Here is a 25785-nt window from a genome sequence, read left to right as displayed (position 1 = left end):
CGTAGTGACCCTGGACCCACGGACAGCCCCCCTAACGGAAAAAGACCCTCCCCGTCCCCGACCAAACCGGAGGCAGGAGAAGGTAAAGTAATGATACTTGCCCTGTGTGTACTCCTGTGTACTTCTGTGTATCCGTAGCTGAGTACTCGTGTTCATGTGTTGCAGAGTATATTGCCATGTACACGTATGAGAGCAGTGAACAGGGGGATCTGAGCTTCCAGCAGGGCGACATCGTCACAGTGACACGGAAAGAGGGCGACTGGTGGACCGGCGTCGTCGGAGGAAAGACCGGAGTTTTTCCGTCCAACTACGTGAAACCCAGAGACTCTTCATCTGAGGTGACATCGTGTTTGTGTTGAGTACTGGTTTATGTTTTAATGCAGCAATTTTTGAATATTTTTGCGTTTTGTTTCTAGTCTCTGTCGCTGTCTGGGAAAACGGGCAGCCTCGGAAAGAAACCAGGTGATTGCTATGATGGTTTAATTCACACAACATCACAACAACAAGAGAGACTTCATGCATTTATTTATGATTTATTAATCTGCTGCTTCAACCAGCTGCTTTTTTAAGTTCAATAAGTTAATGTTATAAGACTATTTACTGGCTGTAGTCGGCCAAAAAAAGTCTCATTAGGTTTGAATTTTTATTAATCCACAGCCGTTCTTTGGTCACTTGAGGGATAAATAACAGACAAAAAAAAAAACGTCCAAATGTTCTGTAGCTAAGTAAAAAAAAAAAAATGCAGTTCTGATGCTGATTTTGATACTAGAGCTTTATCGGTGCATTTCTTTTAACAGTTTCATCTTTAGGAGAGTCAGATTATTTAAGTGGTTTGGAAAGTTTGCAAAATTATTATGTTATTTCCTTTTGGAGCAAACATATTTTAATGAGACTTATTTCGGTGGAAAATCACCAGAGATGTTTTTGTTCAGTTTTGTTATTCTCATTCGACTGGTGCTGTTTGTGCAGCTCTCACTGAAATGTCCCCATTATGGGACAAATAAGGTTATCTTATCTCAGTGCTCAGCCAAAAGGAACGGAAGCTGGGAGAGAGATAAAGGCGCCTCTCTTTTAGCACCGCAGAGCCTCTGTGTAGTTTATGTTCTTTCTTTTCTTTAAACAATGCAGCAAATCATCAAGAGTTTCTCTTCAAATCTGGAAATAAATCTGTAAATGTATTAGATTCTATTAGATCAGATTTTATTTTGCACAAACAAGTAAAAACAGCACAAGTAAATAAAAACATAAAAAATACTGTGCAGGAGTCAGAGGCAGAAGAACATCTCCCCTAAAAACATTTTTCTAGCAGAACAAACAGGTCAAGTTACAATACTTCAAGTAACAGTTGTGTGAATTGTCTGTGTCCCTCAGTCGTCCAGGTCTGATCCAGAGCAAAAGACAAAGTTTAAATCTGTCACTGGACAAATCGTAGGAGTGAAGACTTTGAATCTGAAGAAGTGAAATGTCTTCACTCCAACGATTTGTCCAGTTGGCAGATTTAAACTTCGTCTTTTGCTGTAGTTGTGCAATTTAGCAACTTCTTTACACAGTCTGTGATCAATCCACATTTTGTAACTAGTGAAAATAATAAGACGGTGATTTCTTGTGTAATTGAGTTGTTAGTTACATCGTCCATGTCTTTTTCGTGCTTTGGCAGAGATCGCTCAGGTCATCGCTCCATATACGGCCACAGGAGCAGAACAGTTGACGTTGGCTCCAGGACAGCTCATCCTCATCAGGAAAAAGAACCCAGGAGGCTGGTGGGAGGGCGAGTTACAGGTAAAATACAGATACACACAAATAAACAGAACAGTATTGAATCAGATCAGATTAAACCAGCTCTGTCTCTTCCCTCTCCTCTGCTGTTGGCCTCATAACTCATAAAAAACACTAGATCCCTCATGTTATTCAAATATGAAACGCTAGAACAATATCAGTTTAATAATTTATGAAAGATGGTACAGAGAGGGCCTTCTGTAATCAACTTGTTTTCATTTGTTTTATTTTGTCCACTTACAGGCCAGGGGTAAAAAGCGTCAGATTGGTTGGTTTCCAGCCAATTACGTAAAGCTTCTTAGTCCCAGCACCAGCAAGACCACGCCCACAGAGCCGACTCCGCCCAAAGTGATGACCTCCAGCACAGGTACAAGCGCACACGGCGATGGGAAGAATACTTGTAATGTATTTAGTTACACAATACTGAATAATCAAATTAAAATGTATTTTTGTAGCATATTCTGATAGATGTCTAACCTGCTAGCCGCTGCGTTCCAAACAGGAAGTGAACGTGGGCTTCTAGCTCCATCGACGCTCCTCTCTCTGTACCTGCTGCTGTCAGACTCGTCTTTTTGGTCTTAAATGTTCATATTAACCCTCTACATGATCCTGGAGTTTTTATTTTACTATTGTGTCTGTAAATCAACATATGAACATTAATAACAGACAAATCAGGCACCTTCTTTCCCCAAAATCACTCCCGCTAACGTTAGCAACAGGAATGCTGTCACACTCACTCAGTCCACGTCTTTACAGTCTGTTATAGATGAAAAAACACACCTGCCTCACCACGAGAGCTGTTTTTTCTATTTTTCTCACTAATTCTGTGCTGTTCAAACCCAGAATTATGATGACAAGGTATTACTTTGTATTGTATTTACTTAATTTAAGAACTGTCTTCTGAATAGCATGAAACCAAAGAGTAACTGTACCACAAAACAGGTACCGAGTGACTATTCTGAATATGTATTTTCGTACTTCCTAACGCTGCATACACTGATTTACTGTCCTGTGATCACGTGACTCATTGCTGCTCTTGTCCTGAAGCTTTGTGTCAGGTGATCGGCATGTACGACTACGTGGCTCAGAACGACGACGAGCTGGCCTTTCAGAAGGGTCAGGTGATCACCGTCATCAACAAGGACGACTGCGATTGGTGGAAAGGAGAGCTGAACGGCAGAGAGGGGCTGTTTCCCAGCAACTACGTAAAGCTCACCACGGACACGGACCCCAGCACCCAGTGTAAGTGCCGCACACGGACACTTTTCTAACTCTCAGCTACGACACTAAACAGACGGTGAGCTCACAAACACACCCAGAGCCAGTGTAGCAGTGTGTCATTGTTGTGGCGCCACCTCTGGGTGTGTGTACGACTGTGCAAGCATGTATATTTGCTCCACCTGTTTATCATGCATGTCTTTAACTGCATGAGCCTCTATCGAGCAGAGCGTCGTTTTCTCGGTCAGGTTTAGCCCAAAAGCACGGCCTGAAGAGTGTAAAGTAAACAACAACAGAACTGGTCAGAGCTAGAGCTTCGTACGCTGTTGATACTTTGCAGTGACATCACACTGGAGGTGTTCTACGTGTATGTCTGTGGCCAAATGTGCTGCAGTTACCATGGAGACACAATACACAAAAACGTTTTAAGACCTAACTCAAAAAACAAAAATACAAAATGGATTTAAAGAGCACATTTTCAGGAGCCTGTGATCAATCCGAGCGTTCAGTTTGATTTTACGCAAAAATGTGAGAGTGGCTAACTGAAAAACTGTTGGCTAATGCTAATGCTAATGCTAGCTATTTTGTGACTGTAATGTTATTTAAGGGGGACTTGTTTAACAGCACAGATCAGCTCACCTATTGTAGTCAGATGTGTTAAAATAAAGCTCAGATTAAAGTCTAACTTGAGTAACAGCCTGAGACAGCAGTGCCTCCAGTTAGCATCACACTCCCAAAGAATCAGCTGCAAAGTATCAATTAGACATTTGGATGATTCCACTGGCTCCTCTGAGTCGAGGTGACGGGTGATACGGACTTAGAACAGCACCATGTATTTTTTAATATTTTGCCGTAGACTTGGTGCGTGACGCTAAGAGTTTTAGTTTTCTACCTTTTTCATATGATAATTTATCTTCAAATGAGAACTGCAAGCAGCACAAAACTGTTTTTCCTCAAAATCCCCAATGGTTTGGCGTAACAAAAGGTTGAAGGGTTTGAAAATCCACTAAACCCCTGCTGCCTCCGTCTCACTGCTCAGACGTTTGTTTTATCTCTGTTTCCTCCACGTGACGTCGTTCTCACCTGGACGAGTTTTTTTTACCTTTTACAAACCAAAATTATCATCCGCTCCTCGGACACTTGGACCGTACCACAGCCACACGTTTTAAGAGTACTTCTGTCTATTGATACTTTGCAGCGACATCACATTGTGGGTGTTCTACATGTGTCTCTATGGTGGAATGTTCAGCAGTTACCATGGTGACACAATGCACACGTTAGCAGACACTGACAGAAAAGTTTTAAGATCGTCTGGAAACTCGAGAAAAAATACCAAATGGATTTAAACACATTTTCAGGAGCATGTGATCAGTCTGAGCTCATGGTCCTGTTTAAGAGTTTGGTTTTATACAAAAAGGCGAAAGTGACTAACTGTTGGCTAATGCTAATGCTAATGCTAGCTTGTGACTGTAATGTTATTTGAGGGGGACTTGCTTAACCGCACTAATCAGCTCACCTGTTGTAGTTCAGATAAGTCAGTTCATTATGGTCAGATTGTGTTAAAACTAAACTTGGATTAAAGTCGAACAAAGCCTCAGACAGAGCAGTGCCTCCAGTTAGCATCACACCCCCAGGGAATGTTGATGACATCAGCTGCAAAGTATCAATTGTCCAAAAAGACAGACATTTTCCATAGTTCAAGTTTCAAATGAAGTAAAGAGCACATGACGGGTTTGCATGTTTTTGTGGATAAAACTTTTAAATAATTTCTGCACCAAATAAAAAAGCAAATCTGACAAAAATCTGTCCAAAGTCACGTTTGGCGTCTACGACTTCAGACTCGAGCATCAGACCGAGCGTTTTATGACGTGCGAGGTCAGAGTCAGATCTATGTTCTGTGATGAGCTCGAAGAGGCCGTGAGGAGGAGTCACTGAAAGGGTTAAAGGTTAAAGACAGCAGACTGGACAGATCCACCTTAAACACCTCGAGTCTCAGTGACGGATCCACCTTAAACGCCTCGAGTCTCAGTGACAGATCCACCTTAAACGCCTCGAGTCTCAGTGACAGATCCACCTTAAACGCCTCGAGTCTCAGTGACAGATCCACCTTAAACGCCTCGAGTCTCAGTGACAGATCCACCTTAAACGCCTCGAGTCTCAGTGACAGATCCACCTTAAACGCCTCGAGCCTCAGTGACAGATCCACCTTAAACACCTCGAGTCTCAGTGACAGATCCACCTTAAACGCCTCGAGCCTCAGTGACAGATCCACCTTAAACACCTCGAGTCTCAGTGACAGTCACAGTGACAGATCCACCTTAAACGCCTCGAGTCTCAGTGACAGATCCACCTTAAACACCTTGAGTCTCAGTGACAGATCCACCTTAAACACCTTGAGTCTCAGTGACAGATCCACCTTAAACACCTTGAGTCTCAGTGACAGATCCACCTTAAACGCCTCGAGTCTCAGTGACAGATCCACCTTAAACACCTTGAGTCTCAGTGACAGATCCACCTTAAACACCTTGAGTCTCAGTGACAGATCCACCTTAAACACCTTGAGTCTCAGTGACAGATCCACCTTAAACGCCTCGAGTCTCAGTGACAGATCCACCTTAAACGCCTCGAGTCTCAGTGACAGATCCACCTTAAACACCTCGAGTCTCAGTGACAGATCCACCTTAAACGCCTCGAGTCTCAGTGACAGATCCACCTTAAACGCCTCGAGTCTCAGTGACAGTCTCAGTGACAGATCCACCTTAAACACTTCGAGTCTCAGTGACAGTCACAGTGACAGATCCACCTTAAACGCCTCGAGTCTCAGTGACAGATCCACCTTAAACACCTCGAGTCACAGTGACAGATCCACCTTAAACGCCTCGAGTCTCAGTGGCAGATCCACCTTAAACACCTCGCGTCACAGTGACAGATCCACCTTAAACGCCTCGAGTCTGACCGCTCTCTGGACATACTTCCCTGCTCCAGAGTCAAACCCTCCTCTGTTTGGAGCGGTGCAGTAGAGGCAGCATGACTCCCAGACACAGTAGTGCTTTTAGCTGCACACGGCCCTCTCTCCACAGACGTCGTGCGGAGACGCGCTTGACCCGCTCTTTGTTTCCGCTCACCACACGCCCGCTGCATGCCCCTCCTAACCTGCTGCACGCTCTGCTCACCTCACACCCCATTGGTTGTTGTTGTTGTTGTTTTGTTTAGTTGTTTTTGTTTATGTTGTTGTTGTCGTCCTCTCTCTAGGATCATATCATTACCCAGAACCCCCTTCTCCTCAAAGCCCTCAAAGAGACCCACTAGGCCACGCCCACTAGGCCACTACTCAACCAATGGAGACAAGCAGCGAGGGGAAAAGGCGACTCTCCGTCAGTAGAAGCCAGAGACAGACAGTAACCGTACGCTCTGAGTGGACGCGTGTTCGACAGGACGCACAACTCCGCCCTCGTAGAAGAACAAACGCCATAAAAACAAAAACACTGACTGACCAGAACCCTGTAAAAGAGTCTCTGCAGCTGAACGCCAACTCGATTCTTACAAAAACGCAACACAAAACGAGTGCGGACAGAGAGTAGACCATATCCGGTGGTTGTAATTGTAACATATTTAATAAAAAAAACACAAAAAAAATCATGATAATAATAAAAATAACTAGGCTGACACAATGTTTGGGGCTGTTCTGTGAAGGAAGCGATGAGGAAACACGAGCTCTGTCAGCGTTCAGCGTGGGACAGTGGATAGTGGGTCGTTTTGTGGCTTTTTGGGAGACCTGTCCTCAGTAGCTCCTCCCCCTCTTCACCTTTTTACCTGGCACCTTCAACAGTCCCGCCCACCGCCCGGATCAGGAAGTACATTTCTCATTCATTTTTCCCTTAGACTTTCCAAAAAAAAAGATGACACCATGACACGTTTATTTATAATCTGTTTCTGACTCTTTATAAACCGCCAAGTTAATAAAGCAATTTGACATTTTTTGTGTTTTAAATGTGCTTTTTGGACTTTAAAACAGCTGCATTATTGATATCAGTTAGCACGTAGTAGGTTAGCACGTAGCAGGTTAGCACGTAGCTGGTTAGCACGTAGCTGGTTAGCACGTAGCTGGTTAGCATGTAGCTGGTTAGCCTCCGTGTTACATTTAAATTGTTAATATTAAAATTTTTGGAAAAGTTTGTGGGAAAAATGAAAAAAAAAAATGTTCTTCCGGACCCGGAGCGTGCGGTCACTGTTGGTTCGTTTCATTCAGTTTTGTTTTTTTTCAGGGCTCCACCCCCTCCCACAATAACCCCTCCCACAACCTCACAGAGAGACCCACTATCTGCTCCACCCCCATCTGCCCCACCCATCTCAGCCTCCAAGAACTGTCCCCTCTTCCTCCATCAGCTCTGGTCCTCTCATTTTCTCTCTGTCCCCTCCGTTCATACTTTCTCTTCCTCTTTCTCTCTGTCTCTCACCCTCTGTTCTGTCGTTTCCTCTTCTCTTCTGTTTGTGGAGACGTGCAGACAGACGCCTCGTCACACGGAGCCTCATCCAGAAACACGTTTAACTTTGAAAGATTTGAATCACATTTAAACCTGATCTTCACACGTGTGACTCAGGCCCTGTCCTCCTCTGTCCTCCTCTGTCCTCCTCTGTCCTCCTCTGTCCTCCTCTGTCCTGCTCTGTGCTCCTCTGTCCTCTTCTGTCCTCCTCTGTCCTGCTCTGTCCTGCTCTGTGCTCCTCTGTCCTCTTCTGTCCTCTTCTGTCCTGCTCTGTCCTCCTCTGTCCTCCTCTGTCCTCCTCTGTCCTCCTCTGTCCTGCTCTGTGCTCCTCTGTCCTCCTCTGTCCTCCTCTGTCCTGCTCTGTCCTGCTCTGTCCTCCTCTGTCCTGCTCCTCTGGGACGAGGTCAAACACTGGACCTTAAACACACATGGCCTTGTCCTCCACCACAGGGACAGCCCATGTTCACGTGTTTGACGCCTCAGTGCTGCCCCCTCATGGTGCTGCCCCTAAAGTGCCAGCTTCAAACAGCCTAAACCCTCGTCCTGTTGAGAGGGAGCGTCCTGGGACAGAGACCTGTCCCACAGTGGACACGCTGCTTCTGTTTCTTTAGTTTTGAGGAATGTTTGTGAAAGTAACTGGGCCAAAGCAGAGACGATGCTTTGTGTCGGTTCTGTCCAGACACTTTGAGGTGGAAAACGTCTTTAAATATGTAAAACGTCAGTGGTCGTCTTTTACCTGCATGTGTTTCAGTCTGTTGCTATGTTGAAAGGCCAACCTTTTACAGACCAACTTTTAGTTTTTATCATTCCAAAAAATGCACTGTGTGACCCGTCTGACCCGTGATCAGCTGTGACCTGCTCCAAAGTCACTGTGTCTATAAAGTCATAGCTTTGTATAAATATATGTATATAATCTACTATATATATGAGTGACTATTAGCAAAAGCACAGACTGGTCCAAGTATTCAGACTAACCCTGGCCTCTCCTTTACATCAACAAACGCCAAACGCCGTCAGAGCCTCGACTTTCTGCGTTCACAACAACATAGCAACGACTGTTCTGCCATTATGTGTTTGTCCAACAGCAGTATTGTTTTGTTTGTTTACACATTTGCTCACAGAAAACGATGAACGCATTACAGCGATGAGTCAGTGATTCTTTTCTATTGATTTTGTTGGTTTATAAAACGAGAGAAGCTTTGTTATTGGTGAGAATCAAGACAAGTGTTTTATGAGAAAGATGCTAAAGTACAAATGTTTGTGTGCGTCACATTTCAGAGTTGTGTCACATTCTGCTCCTGCTGTGTCAGAGCGAGGCCTCACCACACACGACTGAAGTGTTATGGTTTTATAATGATCACATGATCCATCACATCATGGCCGTTAAAATGTGACTGGCCCCTCAGCGGGAGCAGAATGTCCACACCATAGACTGTTTATGTAAGTGGACAGAGCTAACCTGCTGTTCGTCGTGTTCCAGACAGGACATTTTGGTCTTAAATGTTCGTATTAACCCTCTACATGATCCTGGGGTTTTTATTTCACTATTGTGTCTGTAAATCAAGATATGAACATTAATAACAGACAAATCAGGTCCTTCTTTCCCCGAGGTCGCTCCTGTTAGCGTTAGCAACAGGTTTGATTGACAGCGTTGGTCTCTGTTAAACCAGCGCTGCAGGGGTCAAGGGTCAGGGGTCAGGGATAATTCGGCTCCAAATTCACCGCCGTAACTGCCAACCTGGATGAGCTTCATTCAGAGTTTCCTTCGCTGTGGTCGCTCAGTCCACTTTTACACAGTCTATGGTTCACACACGCACACACACCCCCGCACACACACACACACACACACACACCCCCACACACACACACACACACACACACACAGCCTTTTACCACATGTTGTATTGTGTCACTTTAAAATCATGTGTCTTATTTTGTGTAACAGCTCAGTACAGGCTTTACTGATTTAAACACACAATCTGTTTGATGCATTAATGAACCGGCCCACAGACGGCCCACAGACGGCCCACAGACGGCCCACAGACGGCCCACAGACGGCCCACAGACGGCCCACAGACGGCCCACAGACGGCCCACAGACGGCCCACAGACGGCCCACAGACGGCCCACAGACGGCCCACAGACGGCCCAGGAGAGCTCCATATACTTGAATGAATACATGTGTCAGTGAATGCCTGAATGTGTGAAGGTTTTATTGGGTTCAATTGTAATAAACTCCAGTATGTGTACTTGTGTACTTTGAACACTACAGTCTGTGAAACACATTTTCCTCCAACAGCACAATCGAAGAACCACACGACGATTTAGGCATCTGTACTTTACTCGAGTACATTTAAAACTGTACTTTTGACTTTTACTTGAGTACATTTAAAACTGTACTTTTGACTTTTACTCGAGTACATTTAAAACTGTACTTTTGACTTTTACTCGAGTACATTTAAAACTGTACTTTTGACTTTTACTCGAGTACATTTGAGTGCAGTATCTGTACTTTCTACTCCACTACATTTTCAACTGGACTGAAAAGTAAAAATATTTGTATTATTGTGACTTCTGCTGAAAAGGCTGAGGTTTAATTTTAACACGTTCACAATTTGAACAAAAAAAAAACAAACAAATAAAATATTGATTCATTTGTTTCTGTTGAACAAAAATCTCCACATTTGAAGCTTTAAAAGACTCTAAATCTGTGGATACTTTTACTTTTTACTCTTTAATTACATTTTTAAACGGGTACTTTAATACTTTTACTTAAGTAGATTTTTTCATGTGATACTTGAGTATTTTTATGCTGCAGTGTTTGTACTTTTACTTAAGTAACAAAATGGAGGACCACACTTCACCTCTGTATTCTGTCTCAGTAATGTAACATGAAGTCAGAGGCGAAGTGGACACTGGACACTGGACACTCTGGACGCACTGGACACACTGGGCACTCTGGACACTCTGAACACTCTGGACACTGGATACACTGGACACTCTGGGCACTCTGGGCACTGGACACTCTGGACACACGGGACACTCTGGACACTCTGGACCCTCTGGACGCACTGGACACACTGGACACTCTGAACACTGGACACAGGACACTCTGGACACACTGGACACACTGGACACTCTGGACACACTGGATACACTGGACACTCTGGGCACTCTGGACACACTGGACACACTGGACCCTCTGGACGCACTGGACACACTGGACACTCTGAACACTGGACACACTGGACACACTGGACACTCTGGACACTGAACACTGGACACACTGGACACTCTGGATACACTGGGCACTCTGGACACACTGGACACTCTGGACACTCTGGACACACTGGACACACTGGACACTCTGAACACTGGACACAGGACACTCTGGACACACTGGACACACTGGACACTCTGGACACACTGGATACACTGGACACTCTGGGCACTCTGGACACACTGGACACACTGGACCCTCTGGACGCACTGGACACACTGGACACTCTGAACACTGGACACACTGGACACACTGGACACTCTGGACACTGAACACTGGACACACTGGACACTCTGGATACACTGGGCACTCTGGACACACTGGACACTCTGGACACTCTGGACACACTGGACACTCTGGACCCTCTGGACACACTGGACACGCTGGACGCACTGGACGCACTGGACACTCTGGACGCACTGGACACTCTGAACACTCTGGACACACTGGACACTCTGGACCCTCTGGACACACTGGACACGCTGGACGCACTGGACACTCTGGACGCACTGGACACTCTGGACGCACTGGACACACTGGACACTCTGAACACTCTGGACACACTGGACACTCTGAACACTCTGGACACTCTGGACACAATGGACACACTGGACACTCTGAACACTCTGGACACTCTGGACACACTGGACACTCTGGACACTCGGGACACACTGGACACACTGGACACACTGGACACACTGGACACTCTGGACACTCTGGACACACTGGACACTCTGAACACTGGACACTCTGGACGCACTGGACACTCTGGACACACTGGACACACTGGACGCACTGGACACTCTGGGCACACTGGACACTCTGGACACTCTGGATGCACTGGACACACTGGACACTCTGGACACTCTGGACACACTGGACACAGGACACACTGGACACTCTGAACACTGGACACACTGGACACTCTGAACACTGGACACACTGGACACTCTGGACACACTGGATACACTGGACACTCTGGACACTCTGGACACACTGGACACTCTGGACACTCTGGACACACTGGGCACTCTGAACACACTGGACACTCTGGACCCTCTGGACACACTGGACACTCTGGACACACTGGGCACTCTGAACACACTGGACGCACTGGACACTCTGGACACACTGGACACTCTGGACACTCTGGACACTCTGGATGCACTGGACGCACTGGACACTCTGGACGCACTGGACACACTGGACACTCTGGACACTCTGGACCCTCTGGACGCACTGGACACTCTGGACACTCTGCACACACTGGACGCACTGGACACTCTGGACACACTGGACACTCTGGACACTCTGGACGCACTGGACGCACTGGACACTCTGGACGCACTGGACACACTGGACACACTGGACACTCTGGACACACTGGATACACTGGATACACTGGACACTCTGGACACTCTGGACACACTGGACACTCTGGACACTCTGGACACACTGGACACACTGGGCACTCTGAACACACTGGACACTCTGGACCCTCTGGACGCACTGGACACTCTGGACACTCTGCACACACTGGACGCACTGGACACTCTGGACACACTGGACACTCTGGACACTCTGGACGCACTGGACGCACTGGACACTCTGGACACACTGGACACACTGGACACACTGGACACTCTGAACACTGGACGCACTGGACACTCTGGATGCACTGGACACACTGGACACACTGGACACTCTGGACAGAGGTAAAAGTTACTTAAGTAAAAGTACAGGTACAGAGGTAAAAGTACAGGTACAGAGGTAAAAGTTACTTAAGTAAAAGTACAGGTACAGAGGTAAAAGTTACTCAAAGTATCACATGAAAAAATCTGAAGAGTAAAAACAAAAGTATTTCACATGTTTCATTTTTAAAGTGTAAATGTGACACTGATACAAAAATGAGACACATTTTGTTCAACAGAAACAAATGAACCATTTCTTCATTTTTCTTGTGATTTTTATGTTTTTATTTTTGTTTTGCTCAAAGTCGAAGCTCAAACTCACAAACTTTACTCAGGATGTTTCCACAAACATGATAGAAATACTCCCTCAAATCAGATGAAAAATACTTTTACTTTTCAGTCCAGTTCAAAAATGTGAGTAGAAAGTACAGATACTGCTCTCAAATGTACTCAAGTAAAAAGTATCCACTGTAAAATGTACTTAAGTAGTATTTTGAGGTATCTGTACTTTACTTAAGTACAGTACTTTACTACTTGTACTGTGTTACCTTCCATCACTGCCTGTTACTACAGTATTTCAGTCAAATCTTTATATACTGATCCTAAAATGTTTAAATAAACGTACAGGCTTCATTTTTTAGTTAAATTTGAATTTTAAAGTTTTAAATTATTGCTGAAGTAAATACAGACGATAAATGATAATATTTAAACCAAACCATGAAGCAGAAATATTCACACTAAAGTATTTTAAATGTACAAAAGTGTTAAATATTGTTGAATGAAACTCTGAAGTCAATAGTTTGTGGTTTTGGTTCATAATTGAAGCTTCTGCAGTTCAGATCTGATCATTACAGAAAAAATAACCAAATATTTCCGACTAGTACAAAAGAAAAATGTCCCCACGATAAAAACAGAAACATAAATGATGATGACAGGATGATTCAAGATCTTTTCAGCCTTTTTACTTCATTCATTCATAAAATAAAGCAGATGTTCTTCAGTAAAAGTCTCATTTGGGCAAAATCTAAAAACGTTTCAGTCTAAATCTTAATTAAAATTGGATGAACTGCACTTTGACTTATGCAGAGAACATCAGACATCACAACAAAACATAAGTACAAAGTTAAAAATCCTCGTGTAAATACTTTGGAGACTGAACAGCAGCGTCTCGTGTTCACGGCGTTTCTGTTTTTATCATGTGTCGTTCCTCAGGGTGCGCCGACCTCCACCTCCTGGACATGCTCAGTCCCATGGAGCGCAAACGTCAGGGCTACATCCACGAGCTCATCGTCACCGAGGAGAATTATGTCAACGACCTGCAGCTGGTCACCGAGGTAACGCCGACATTTACACCAACAGAAAGTGTTTTACGAGTTTAAACGTGTCCTTCAGGTTCGTCTGTCCAGGAGTCTGCAGAGTCACATATTTTTTTTGTACTTTTTTTCTTTAAATTTCACAAATCCAGCTCTGTGTGTCTGTTTCTTTTCTCTTGTCGGAGCAGGTCCTCATTTTCTAAATCTCTGAGTCAAACTGCAGATGGTTTTCAAAGACGTCGTTTTGGAGTTGATCCAGGTCCAGGGCTGGAGCTCCAGGTCCTGGGGCCTGGGTAAAAATCATCATGAGGGGCCCCACACTGCAGCATAATACAGAGTTTATGAGGACTAAACCGGGACTAAACCAGGACTAAACCAGGACTGAACCGGGACAAAACCAGGACTGAACCGGGACTAAACCAGGGCTGAACCGGGACAAAACCAGGACTGAACCGGGACTAAACCAGGACTAAACCAGGACTAAACCAGGACTGAACCAAGACTGAACCGGGACTAAACCGGGACTAAACCAGGTCTAAACCAGGACTAAACCAGGACTGAACCAAGACTGAACCGGGACTAAACCGGGACTAAACCAGGTCTAAACCAGAACTGAACCAGGACTAAACCAGGGCTGAACCGGGACTAAACCAGGACTAAACCAGGACTAAACCAGGACTGAACCGGGACTAAACCAGGACTGAACCGGGACTAAACCAGGACTAAAACAGGACAAAAGCAGGACTAAACCGGGACTAAACCAGGACAGAACCAGGACAGAACCGGGACTAAACCGGGATTAAAACCAGGACTAAACCAGGGCTAAACCAGGACTAATGAGGGGCCCCTGGGTGAACAGTCCCCCCTGTGGACGACCTGCAGCTGCTTTATTGAATCTAAACTCTTTGTTTCTTGAGCCTGCACCAGTTCAGTGTTTGTCTCAATATTAAACTTGTATTTTTAAAACACTGATCTGTGACTAAACACATTTGGATCATTTTTATCTGATGCTGTTTGTGTTTACACTGGTCCTTTGTTTATAAAAATAACCCGCAATCGGCGAAATCTGTGAGTATAAGACCACACAGTGACTTAAAAACATTATTTTGAGTTGCAAATGTCTAAAAAAAAAAGAGACTTTGTGTTATCTTTGTGTAGTAAAACTGGACAAAACTTTGTAGGAGTGAAGATGTTTAGCTGCTCGTCCAAGCCGCGGCTTGGACGAGCAGCTAAACATCTTCACTCCTACAAGTTCCTCGTTTATCGTAGGTTTTACGTTCTAAATCTATGTTTTTGTCTGTAAATCCCCTCACCACACACTTTATACACTTTTCTCACACAGGCGTTAACATTTTCTCACATTTCTCTCTCGTTTAAACTCTCTCAAAGTTCAAACCTTCGTAGGCGTCTTTGTCGGTGCAGAACGTTTCATCGACATTGTGGGTTTTGTCGGGGAGAAAACAAATCGCAAACGTACAGCACTTCAGAGTCACACTGAGATCCAACGTTTATGTAAATTTGTCTGAACACATTCTGTACTGGACAGGAGACACGGCACGGAGGAGACTGATGGACAATGGTCTACAGTCCAACAGCCAATCAGGACGCACGACACACACGCTCATACACTGAAAAAAACACCTGTGTTGTGTTTAAATGATTAAATTTGATAATGGTGATAATAATAATAATAATAAAGATGATGATCTTGTTTGATTCAAAAATGCCTGTGTTCATTTTTCTTTTTAATAATCTCATGTTTCTTGTTGTGTTTGTGCAGATCTTTCATAAACCTCTGCTCGAGTGTGAGCTGCTCACGGAGAAAGAAGTCGCCATGATCTTTGTCAACTGGAAAGAACTGATCATGTGCAACATCAAACTGCTCAAGTAAAACTCCACACACAAACTTTATTCAGTTTAGTCACTGCTTCAAAGTTCTGTCCTCGTGTCCGTGTCGTTCCTCTTTCGTTTTAAGCACAACTCGTCTCCCAGAGGTTTTTTTTAAGAACCCTCAGAATCGCAGAAATTCTAAAGACTTTGGAAACATCTTGAGTTTAAAACCTGATCCAGACGAAAACCTTTGAGATTATTTATGTTTATTTAAGCCTTAAAACAGAAATGAGTCTTGTTTGTTTGAAATAAACACGACATAAGACAGAGACTCGCTGACAGACACGTTTATCTGCAGCTCTGTCGTTTTAAAATCAAAGAAAATGTGACGTGAAGTGGAACGTTTTGTTTCACTGTGAATTATCCACAGATGATGCGACTCCAGAGGTTTGTAGAACGACTAAAGCCTCGTCTGTTTTGTCCAGGGCTTTGCGGGTCAGAAAGAAGATGTCAGGTGACCGGATGCCTGTGAAAATGATCGGCGACATCTTGACCAATCAGCTGCCTCACATGGAGCCGTACATCAGGTACTGGGCCCGGCGCCGCGCCAGCCTCGGGTTTTATCTCAGTGTTTTTGTCTTTGAAGGACAGAGATGAAAAGGCAGGAGCGAGTCTGGATCTTTAGACAGAAGACGTTTATAATAAATTGAAATGGCCTTGGGTTTTGGACGCACCGATACTGAAACATTCATTGAATTACGTGATATCGATTCAGCCGATATCCTGGTTGGGTTTTTATTTGGATGAGAATCTCTGAGAACGTGTCTTAATGTTTGAACTTTTATTCCAAACACACCTGGATCTCTCGACATCACTGCCATTTTCTGCCTCTACGCTGGTATCGGTTGGTATCAGTATCGGTACATGGTTAAAGTCAAAGTATCGATATCTGTGTTGGAACTGAACAGGCTGGATCGGTGCAACTCGAGCCCGAGGGACTTGAACATTAAACATTGTCTCATGGTGTTTTCTGTCCAAGAGTTTAAATAACGTGTGTGTCATGTCTCAGTCTCGCGTCCTGAGCCTCGCGTCCTCGGTCTTGCGTCCTCAACCTCGCGTTCTGAGCCTCGCGTCCTGAGCCTCGCGTCCTCGGTCTCGCGTCCTCGGTCTCGCGTCCTCGGTCTCGCGTCCTCAACCTCGCGTCCTCAACCTCGTGTCCTGAGCCTCATGTCCTGAGCCTCGCGTCCTCAGCCTCGCGTCCTCAGCCTCGCGTCCTCAGCCTCGCGTCCTCAGCCTCGCGTCCTGAGCCTCGCGTCCTGAGCCTCATGTCCTGAGCCTCGCGTCCTCAGCCTCGCGTCCTGAGTCTCGTGTCTTTAGCTTGTCTTTCAGCGTGTCTTTCAGCGTGTCTTTCAGCGTGTCTTTCAGCGCGTTCTCTCTTTGTGCAGGTTCTGTTCGTGTCAGCTGAATGGAGCGACTCTCATTCAACAGAAAACAGACGACAATCCCGAGATCAAGGACTTCCTGAAGGTTTGTGGTCCCACAGATCCACCCGGTGTGAGGAGCGAGCCTGTCTGACCCCTGTTCTGTTTCAGAGGTTAGCCATGGACCCCCGGTGTAAAGGAATGCCTCTGTCCAGCTTCCTCCTCAAACCCATGCAGAGGGTCACGCGATACCCGCTCATCATCAAAAATGTGAGAGTTCTTCAGTCTGCACTTTCCTTCACACACCACATGGGGCACCCGTCTGAAGTATGTTTTTGTTTTGTTTTTTAATAGATTTTAGAAAACACTCCAGAGTCACATCCTGATCACAGCCACCTGAAGGCGGCGCTGGAGAAGGCGGAGGAGTTGTGCTCACAGGTAACAGTTTAAAGGTTTTATATCTGTGTGGTCCCTCAGTCGTCCAGGTCTGATCCAGAGCAAAAGATGAAATTAAAAGCTGTCAACAGGACAAATCGTTGCAGGAGTGAAGACGTTTGGCTGCTCGTCCAAACGTCTTCACTCCTTCAAACCGATTCTTCAGTTCTGGCCAGATTTCTGCTGGACACTGCCTTGTATCTGTCTGAAGGAGGAGCTGACTACACTGAAACTGAAAACAGGTTTTGTCTCTCTTTGTTCCTGTTTGTTTTCGGTCTGAGGATCGAGTTGTAGATCGTAGAGAGACGATGTCTAAGGCCCCCATTCCTGTTCGAAGGAGGATTGTCTTTCTCTGACTCAGATCTGACCCTCACTCTCTTCAAAGGAGTGGTCAGTGTGTTTGAGATGTAGATGAACCGCAGACTGTGGCCCTGAGCTGCTCTTGTGACGGTGTTGGTACATTCTTTTATGGAGAGTTTAGTTTCCGGTGTAACGCTCACTGCACTCTTTACTACACTGAATTACTTTGTCTGTGGCTCGGGGTTTTGTCGTTTGGATGAACCAGTTTTTGTCTTAAAGCATTTGGAGATTTGAAAGATTTAATTTCGTCCTTTGCTTAAAGGTTCTATATCACACAAAACTGACTCTTGTAGGTTTAATCCATGTTCTAATCCTGTTTCCTCCTCAAAAACAGACCTGGAGTTGTGTTTTGTTTCATTCCCACATGTTTGAGTCACTTTATTATTAGTCTGTAACATCTCCACAGCCAAAATGCGACGTTCCACCTTGTGATGTCATGTTTTCTTTTTTTTTTAAATTAATTTTTGAACATATATAAACATTACACAAAAACACAACAACAGGCACTTTCAAATGGAGAAAAAAAAAAGGAAGGAAGATGTATCTATCCGTCTATTAGGTTGGAATTGGACATATTGATCAGTTTTGATGAGAAAACAAAGATTATATCAATATCAAGATCAGATACAAAAGAATGAATATAGTGTTCGCTTAATTACATAAATAAATACAATAGAATAAAACAAAACAAAAAAAATACAACTAGTGAAATAAATAAATAAATAAATAAATAAATAAATAAATAAATAATGGGAAATTTAAGACAAAATTATAAGGTGAAATAAATGGGTCATGTGCTTAGTTCAGATTCAAAATAAAGGAGAAATGATGTCAGGTCTTATGATCGTTTTGAATTGATCCGTTCAGTTTATCTCAGATGTTCAAGCTTTAAATCAGACATGACTTGACCTTCTTCCACTCAACACTTCAAAGATGGTGGGGCTGCTTTCTTCCCACCTTGTGATGTCATGAAGTGGTCGTTTTCAAGTGAACAGCTCCTTTTCCCTTCAGTTCAGTCGAGATAAGAGGCAACTCCAGGACTGAAATGATCCAAATGATTCTGTAAATGAAGGTGTGTGGAGTTTAAAAACACAGCGGAGCACTTCCTGTATCGCCACATGATGACATCACGAGGTGGTAAGGTTTGGATCAGTGATGTTTTTACCGTTTATACTTTAACTTCTGTGTCCAGGTGAACGAGGGAGTGAGGGAGAAGGAGAACTCTGATCGTCTGGAGTGGATTCAGGCTCATGTTCAGTGTGAAGGTTTGTCAGAGGTGAGTCCACAGCTAAAAAAACCCTGATGCCCTGCCACGATAACACATTTAACAGTTTGATATATCACTGAAGTAAATATAATAATAATAATAATAATAATGCATTTTATTTATAAGTGTCTTTCAAAACACCCAAGGAACAAGATAAAAATGAGATAAAAACTTACAAATGCAATAAAACATGACAAAAAACTATAAACAATGATAAACGATAATATTGTTAATATATTTAAACCACAAAAACTATTATAAAGCTTCAATGTTTTTAAGAAATCATGAGCTGCGATAAATAAACAGCAGAATGAAACACTTTAGTCTTTAGTTTGAGTCTGTAATGAGTCAGACAACTTATTTATTCAAACTTTTACGGCTTAAATCTTAATAATCTTATATCTCATAGTCAAAAAATAACCAAAAAACAAAAAGTAACATGATAAATATTCACCCCAAAAATATATTGTTACATCTTTCATAAACACAGACCTGTCAACGGAGATTTAGGGGCCCGGGGCAAGAACCCTCACATGGGCCCCCCGATAAAGTCAGAGGCCCCCTAAGACCACGGAGCCCGGGACAATAGACCCCTTTGTCCCCCCCCTGGTGCCTCCCCTGTTTGTATTGAACGATAAATTAATCTAGAGACTCAAACATTCACCAGTTTTTTTCTGTTTCAGCAACTCGTGTTTAACTCCGTCACAAACTGTCTGGGGCCCAGGAAGTTTCTGCACAGCGGAAAACTCTTCAAAGCCAAAAGCAGCAAAGAACTCTACGGATTTTTGTTCAACGACTTCCTGCTGCTGACACAGGTGAGCGGTTTGGGCTAGCATGTGCGCTATTAGTCAAATGTTTGGACACAACATCTCACTCAGTGTTTTTTTCTGTATTTTTACTACACTATTTTCCGATTTGACTTGATTTTTAAGTGAAATATGTTTTTTTTCCTTCATTATTATGCTTTTTTTTAGCTGGTGCGACTTATACTCCAGAAAATACGGTACTTCCTACATTTTATAAACACACAGAAGATCAGATATATGAAGAAAGATGAATTATGTAGTAAAAAGTGGCTGCTCTTTGCTCCATATTTGAGTTTTTTTGTTTACTACATAATTCCATATATGTTACTTCATAAATCTGATGTTTTCTGTGAGTATTTAGAATGTAGAAAATAGAAAAAATACAGAAAAAATGGTATGTACTGTATGTAAAAACTGTGTCCCAGAGACTGTTTATGTAAATGGGCATCGCTAACCTGCTAGCATTCTAAACAGGAAGTGATCACGACGCACTTCCTGCTCCATCCACTCTGGCTCCTGTTCACGTTCTGTGTAAAAACGGAGCTGGATTGTCCTCGCGTTGTGTCTTAACAGCAGTGACGTCGTGTTTTCCACAGGTGACCAAACCTCTGGGCTCCTCTGGTTCAGACAAAGTGTTTTCCTCCAAGACGCACCTGCAGTATCGCATGTACAAGACGGTACGACCACGTTTCCTTCCTCTTGTTCTGTCGTGGTTTGTTTTGACTCACAGTGACTCTTCCTCAGCCCATCTTCCTCAATGAAGTGTTGGTGAAGCTGCCCACGGACCCTTCAGGAGACGAGCCGCTGTTTCACATCTCGCACATCGACCGGGTTTACACGCTCCGAGCAGAAAGCATCAACGAAAGGTTTAAGTCTGAAATAAAAGTGTAAAACATCCTCAGAACATCCTCAGAACACGGTCCACACTGTGGTGTTTTTACAGGACGGCCTGGGTCCAGAAGATTAAAGCAGCTTCAGAACTTTTTATTGAAACTGAGAAGAAGAAGCGAGAGAAAGCCTATCTAGGTATGGGACGTGTGTGTGACTGTGTGTGTGTGTTTACACCTGTGTGTGTGACTGTGTGTGTTTGTACATGTGTGTGTTTATTCCTGTGTGTGTTTGTACCTGTGTGTGTGACTGTGTGTGTTTATTCCTCTCTTTGTGTTTATTCCTCTTTGTGCGACAGTGAGGTCTCAAAGAGCCACAGGGATCGGTCGACTCATGGTCAACATCGTGGAAGGAATTGAGCTGAAACCCTGTCGTTCCCACGGTACAAGTTCTATTGATCAACCTCCCATCTGCCCCCTCTTTCCCCTCTTCCCCCTCTTCCCCTGTCCTCTGCCCCCTCTCTCTCTATACCTTCTCCATCCCTTCTGCCTCCTCTCCTCTGCCCCCTCTCCTCTGCCCACTCTGCCATATTTGCTCGCTCTACCTTCTCTGCTCCCTCTCTTTCTGCCCCCTCTTTTCTCTTTTTTCCCTCTCTCTCTGCCCCCTTTCTGTCCCCTCTCTTTCTGCTCCCTCTCTTTGCCCCCTCTGTCCCCTCTCTCTCTGTCCCCTCTCTTTTCCCTCTCTCTCTGCCCCCTCTCTTTTCTCTTTTCCCTCTCTCTGCCCTCTCTCTCTGTCCCCTCTCTTTTCTCTCTTTGCCCCCTCTTTCTGCTCCCTCTCTCTTTGTCTCTCTAAACTTTATCCTTTATTGTATCTGTTCATTCTGTTCCTTCATGTTCATTGATAACTGTTTGTGAACAGAACACGACACATTTATGTTGTATTTATGATATTTACATTATATTTATGATATTAACATTATATTTCTGTCATATTCATATTTCTGTTCTGTTCACTTGACACAGTTTGTCCTTTTTCAGGGAAGAGTAACCCGTACTGTGAGGTGACCATGGGCTCCCAGTGCCACATCACAAAAACACTGCAGGTACTTTATTTTTACTTTTATGATGTTTATTTTAACATAAATAAACCTGATGCCACGGTTCCATTTGGACCTGAATATTAAAAACTCGTGTCTTTTTTCTTTCAGGACACATTAAATCCCAAATGGAATTCCAATTGCCAGTTTTTTATCAAAGACCTGGAGCAGGACGTCCTCTGTATCACTGTGTTTGAACGAGACCAGTTCTCCCCCGACGGTGAGTGACGCAAAAAACACTTTTAGTCTCACAGAACTGACTCTTGTAGCTTTAATCCATGTTCTAAAACTGTTTCCTCCTAAAAACAGACCTGGAGTTGTGTTTTGTTTCATTCACACATGTTTGAGTCACTTTATTATTAGTTTGTGACATTTCCAAAGCTCAAAATGTGACGTAAGTTTCAAGTGAACAGCTCCTTTTACCTTTAGTTCTGTAGAGATAAGTGGCAACTCCAGAAATGATCCAAATGATTCTAGAAATGGAGATGTTTGGAGCACTTCCTGTATCACCACATGATGACATCACAAGGTGGAATAGAGCGTTTTCTGTTTGAGTGAAGGAGAAACCATAAATATGCAGGGTTTGTGATGAGGAAACAACATTAGAACACATCAGAAACAGTGTAATACGAGTCATTTAAAGTCCAAACACACGACTTTCTCTCTGCAGATTTTCTGGGCAGAACAGAAATCCGATTGGCTGAAATCAAAAAGGACCAGGGCTCTAAAGGACCAATCACAAAGCGTCTGCTGCTCCACGAGGTCCCCACCGGAGAGATCGTGGTCAGACTGGACTTGCAGCTGTTCGAGGAGCCGTAGGAGCAGAGATTCGATTCCCGCTCCACCTCCGAGAGCCGCCATTTTGACTCCACTTCACTCACAGTCGACAGAACATGGCTCCTGTCAAGAGTCCGGAAGGTTCTACGCTCATCGAGGCTGCAGACGGCGTTTGGGATGTGCCTGAACTTTAAAGACGCTCCTTTGTGGCTCACACCTATAATAATAATAATAATAATAATAATAATAATAATAATAATACTGATGTTGGAAAGTCTAATCCTCGTTTTATTTAATACATAGCAGGTAACATTGCTATAGAGCTGTGGTAGTGTCCGAAGAGCAGCTTTGTTTTTTCTTTTTTTTTTTAAGCTTTCCATCAGTTTCAAACGGATTATTTTAGATTTTTGTTTGTTTTTTCATGTTTACTTTTATTTTTTTACAAACTCTGTGGCTTGTGTACCTTTTAATGAGTGGACTAGTGCAATCCCCCGTCGCTGGTTGGACTTTGGGTTTACGATGAGGCGATGTTCACGTCTTTTCCATTTGGTCTTAACGTTTTTGTCAGACGGTCCCTTACTTTACGCTGATGACACGGGTCCATTTGTTTGTTTTTTTGTTTTCGTTTGACTCTTGTTCAAACATCCGATCTACCTTTGTCCGTCGAGACTCCGGTGACAATCCCAAACCGAGCCCCCAAACTGTGGAAGAGTGCGGCTGTGACTATGCCTTTTATTCTTGGAGATTCTATAGATGTACAGCAAAATGACCTCTGTTTTAAAGGTGATGGATTTTTAGGCATATATTTGTCTGAGTTTTAAACTTGTCAGGGTTCGTTCTCTGTGAATCATGGGTCGGTTCCCCGTGTTTACGTCTCAGCTGTGGACGTGTGATCTGATCGGACAGGCGCGTGTTTGTGGTTAAAGGTCTTAAATTAAGCAAAACACCTGTTCTTTTTCCTCATCAGAACATTCTAGGGAGGATTATTTCAGCAATCTCGTATTTTTTAGCTGCGTATCTCTCTCTTCAGACGGAAAAAAACATGACACCACCAGCGTTTTTCCTTCACGCTCTCCTGGACTCTCCTCCTCATTCACTGTTTTTTTGTGTATTTTTTCTACTTTCTACATTTTCTTTACAAACAGAAGACCTCAAAAAAACAAAATAACATATATGGAATTATGTAGCAAAGGAAAAAAACTCCGCTAAATATATATTTTTTTATATTTTATATTTAAATCCTAAATGTCTCCTCCCTTTGCTTTGTTGAAAAATATTTAGCAGAGTGATTTAACTTTTTCCTTTACTACATAATTCCATATATCTTGATTTATATATTTGATGTTGTCTGTGTTTGTCAAAGTCTGTCGGCTCCAAATCAAGCTCATCGAGGCTAATTCAGACCGCGAGTATCATAGCAACCAAAGAGCCAATCAGGAGCGAGGACTTCAATCAAAACTGTTGCTAACGTTAGCGGGAAAGACCTCGAAGAAAGAAGGACCTGATTTGTCTGTTGTTAATGTTCATATCTTGATTTACAGACACAAAAGTGAAATAAAAACCCCAGGATCATGTAGAGGGTTAATACGAGAGGAAGTGGAGCCAGAGTCGATGGAGCAGGAAGTGCCCACATGATCACTTCCTGTTTGTAACGCCGCGGCTAGCAGGTTAGCTATGTTCAAACAGTCTATCGTCTGCATCTAAAATGTAGAAAGTTGTAAAAATAAAGATTAAAAAAACACTGAATAAGAGGAGAGAGAGTGTCCAAACTTTTAACTGGCCGCGTTTTTTCATTTCGTGACGTTTGAAGCTGAAATCTCAAAATGGCTGACGTTTAAAACATTCTGGCTTCTGCATAAATTTTGACCTTTAAACTCTGACCCCGCTCTGACGGTGTTGGGACGGGGCCCGTGTCACTCTTCATGACTGACGGCGTCGATTTGTGGAACGACTCGCGGATTAACGACAGAAAAGCGGAAACGATGAGACATATTTTTAAACGGGAACCAAACAAAAGCGTGCAGAGCAGTGCCTCGTGTTAAGTGTTAATATCTGTGCCATGCTGCGGACGGGTCAGGGGCTCGCGTCCTGACCGTGCGCCCGGAACGCCACAAAACTCCACCAAACACAACCGAACCGTTTCAGGAGGGAACCCAACCCGCCATTACCCGCTCCACTCTGAGGGCGGCGCTGTCCTCGTCCCGGTCGGCGCGTCTGAAACTGCTTTTGGAGAGTTGGTCCCTGAATGCACTGGGGCCGGGGCGACAGGCTGTTATTCATTCACACTGTAGAATATGTATGTTGTTGTGTTTCAATGTTGAGAATAAACTTGAGCTGGACCAAGACTGGGCTCTGTTTATCACAAGAATAAAAGTGTTTAAGGAGAACGAAAGTGTTGAAGCTCTGAAGTGTAAAGAGAGAAACACCAGCACAAACTACAGCCGCGTTTCAGACGACATCACCACGTTCTATTGGTCAAACACAAAAGAAATCATTAAGTTCAACATTTCTGAATTTACCTTTTGCATATTTCGTGGCAAAGTCCAGAGTAAATCAACAGGAGAATCTGACCTTTGCCCCCGTCTGGGATCATGACGTCATCACGTTCTAGACTCTGAAAACCTGAAATGTTTTGATATTTCCAGCCGTGGTCAAAAGTTACTTATTAAACCCATAAATCCTGTGGGGCAGATGTGGGTTCACCTCAGGTCCACGTGGCACACAGATCTCTAGATTATCCAGACTCTAACACATTCAGTTTCCATCTCACAGGTGGAGCCCGGAGCACGGAGCCTTTTCCTTATTAAGTGTCAATTCAACGTCTGACACTGTGGATCAACTCAAATAACAAAATATATGAATCCACTGCCTCAGAGTCAGTGTTTTACCGTTTACTTGTATTTATTATATTATTGTGTTTTACTTGTATTTATTATATTATTGTGTTTTACTTGTATTTATTATATTATTGTGTTTTACTTGTATTTATTATATTATTGTGTTTTACTTGTATTTATTATATCACATTGAACATTATATTTGTTTATTGACATTCAAAGGGAAACATATTCAATCAAAACAGAAATAAAACCGAATATTTCAGTGCCTGTTTTACACCTTTAGGTCAAGAGTCAACAGCCGTCATGGTTGCTAGGCGACGTAACATACGCGACTTACGTCAGCACGTACCGTCAGCACGTACCG

At 43.7% G+C, this 25785-nt stretch overlaps 1 protein-coding gene across 4 annotated transcripts in view; it reads left to right on the top strand.

Annotated features, from left to right (window-relative positions):
• The window catches only part of itsn1 (intersectin 1 (SH3 domain protein)), a 50720-nt gene extending 27779 nt beyond the window's left edge, over positions 1–22941 (top strand). For 2 of the 4 annotated variants that reach the window (XM_055227075.1, XM_055227074.1), the window contains exons 26-46: positions 6–82; positions 166–338; positions 417–462; positions 1658–1779; positions 2020–2143; positions 2824–3018; positions 13661–13782; positions 15542–15648; positions 16077–16178; positions 17037–17118; positions 17184–17282; positions 17367–17450; positions 19000–19083; positions 19758–19889; positions 20477–20557; positions 20625–20746; positions 20824–20906; positions 21067–21150; positions 21746–21810; positions 21916–22024; positions 22475–22941. In XM_055227075.1, the coding sequence (XP_055083050.1) occupies positions 6–82; positions 166–338; positions 417–462; positions 1658–1779; positions 2020–2143; positions 2824–3018; positions 13661–13782; positions 15542–15648; positions 16077–16178; positions 17037–17118; positions 17184–17282; positions 17367–17450; positions 19000–19083; positions 19758–19889; positions 20477–20557; positions 20625–20746; positions 20824–20906; positions 21067–21150; positions 21746–21810; positions 21916–22024; positions 22475–22623 (2242 nt within the window). In that variant the 3' untranslated portion in view covers positions 22624–22941. Of the gene's footprint in view, positions 1–5; positions 83–165; positions 339–416; positions 463–1657; positions 1780–2019; positions 2144–2823; positions 3019–6246; positions 9713–13660; positions 13783–15541; positions 15649–16076; positions 16179–17036; positions 17119–17183; positions 17283–17366; positions 17451–18999; positions 19084–19757; positions 19890–20476; positions 20558–20624; positions 20747–20823; positions 20907–21066; positions 21151–21745; positions 21811–21915; positions 22025–22474 lie in introns of those variants that run through there. The other 2 variants (XM_055227076.1, XM_055227077.1) reach the window with 2 other exon arrangements.
• The last annotated feature ends 2844 nt before the right edge of the window (positions 22942–25785 follow it).

This window comes from Periophthalmus magnuspinnatus, chromosome 15 (assembly GCF_009829125.3).
Source record: "Periophthalmus magnuspinnatus isolate fPerMag1 chromosome 15, fPerMag1.2.pri, whole genome shotgun sequence".
Lineage (NCBI taxonomy): Eukaryota > Metazoa > Chordata > Actinopteri > Gobiiformes > Gobiidae > Periophthalmus > Periophthalmus magnuspinnatus.
This window is presented reverse-complemented; position numbering and strand designations above follow the sequence as displayed.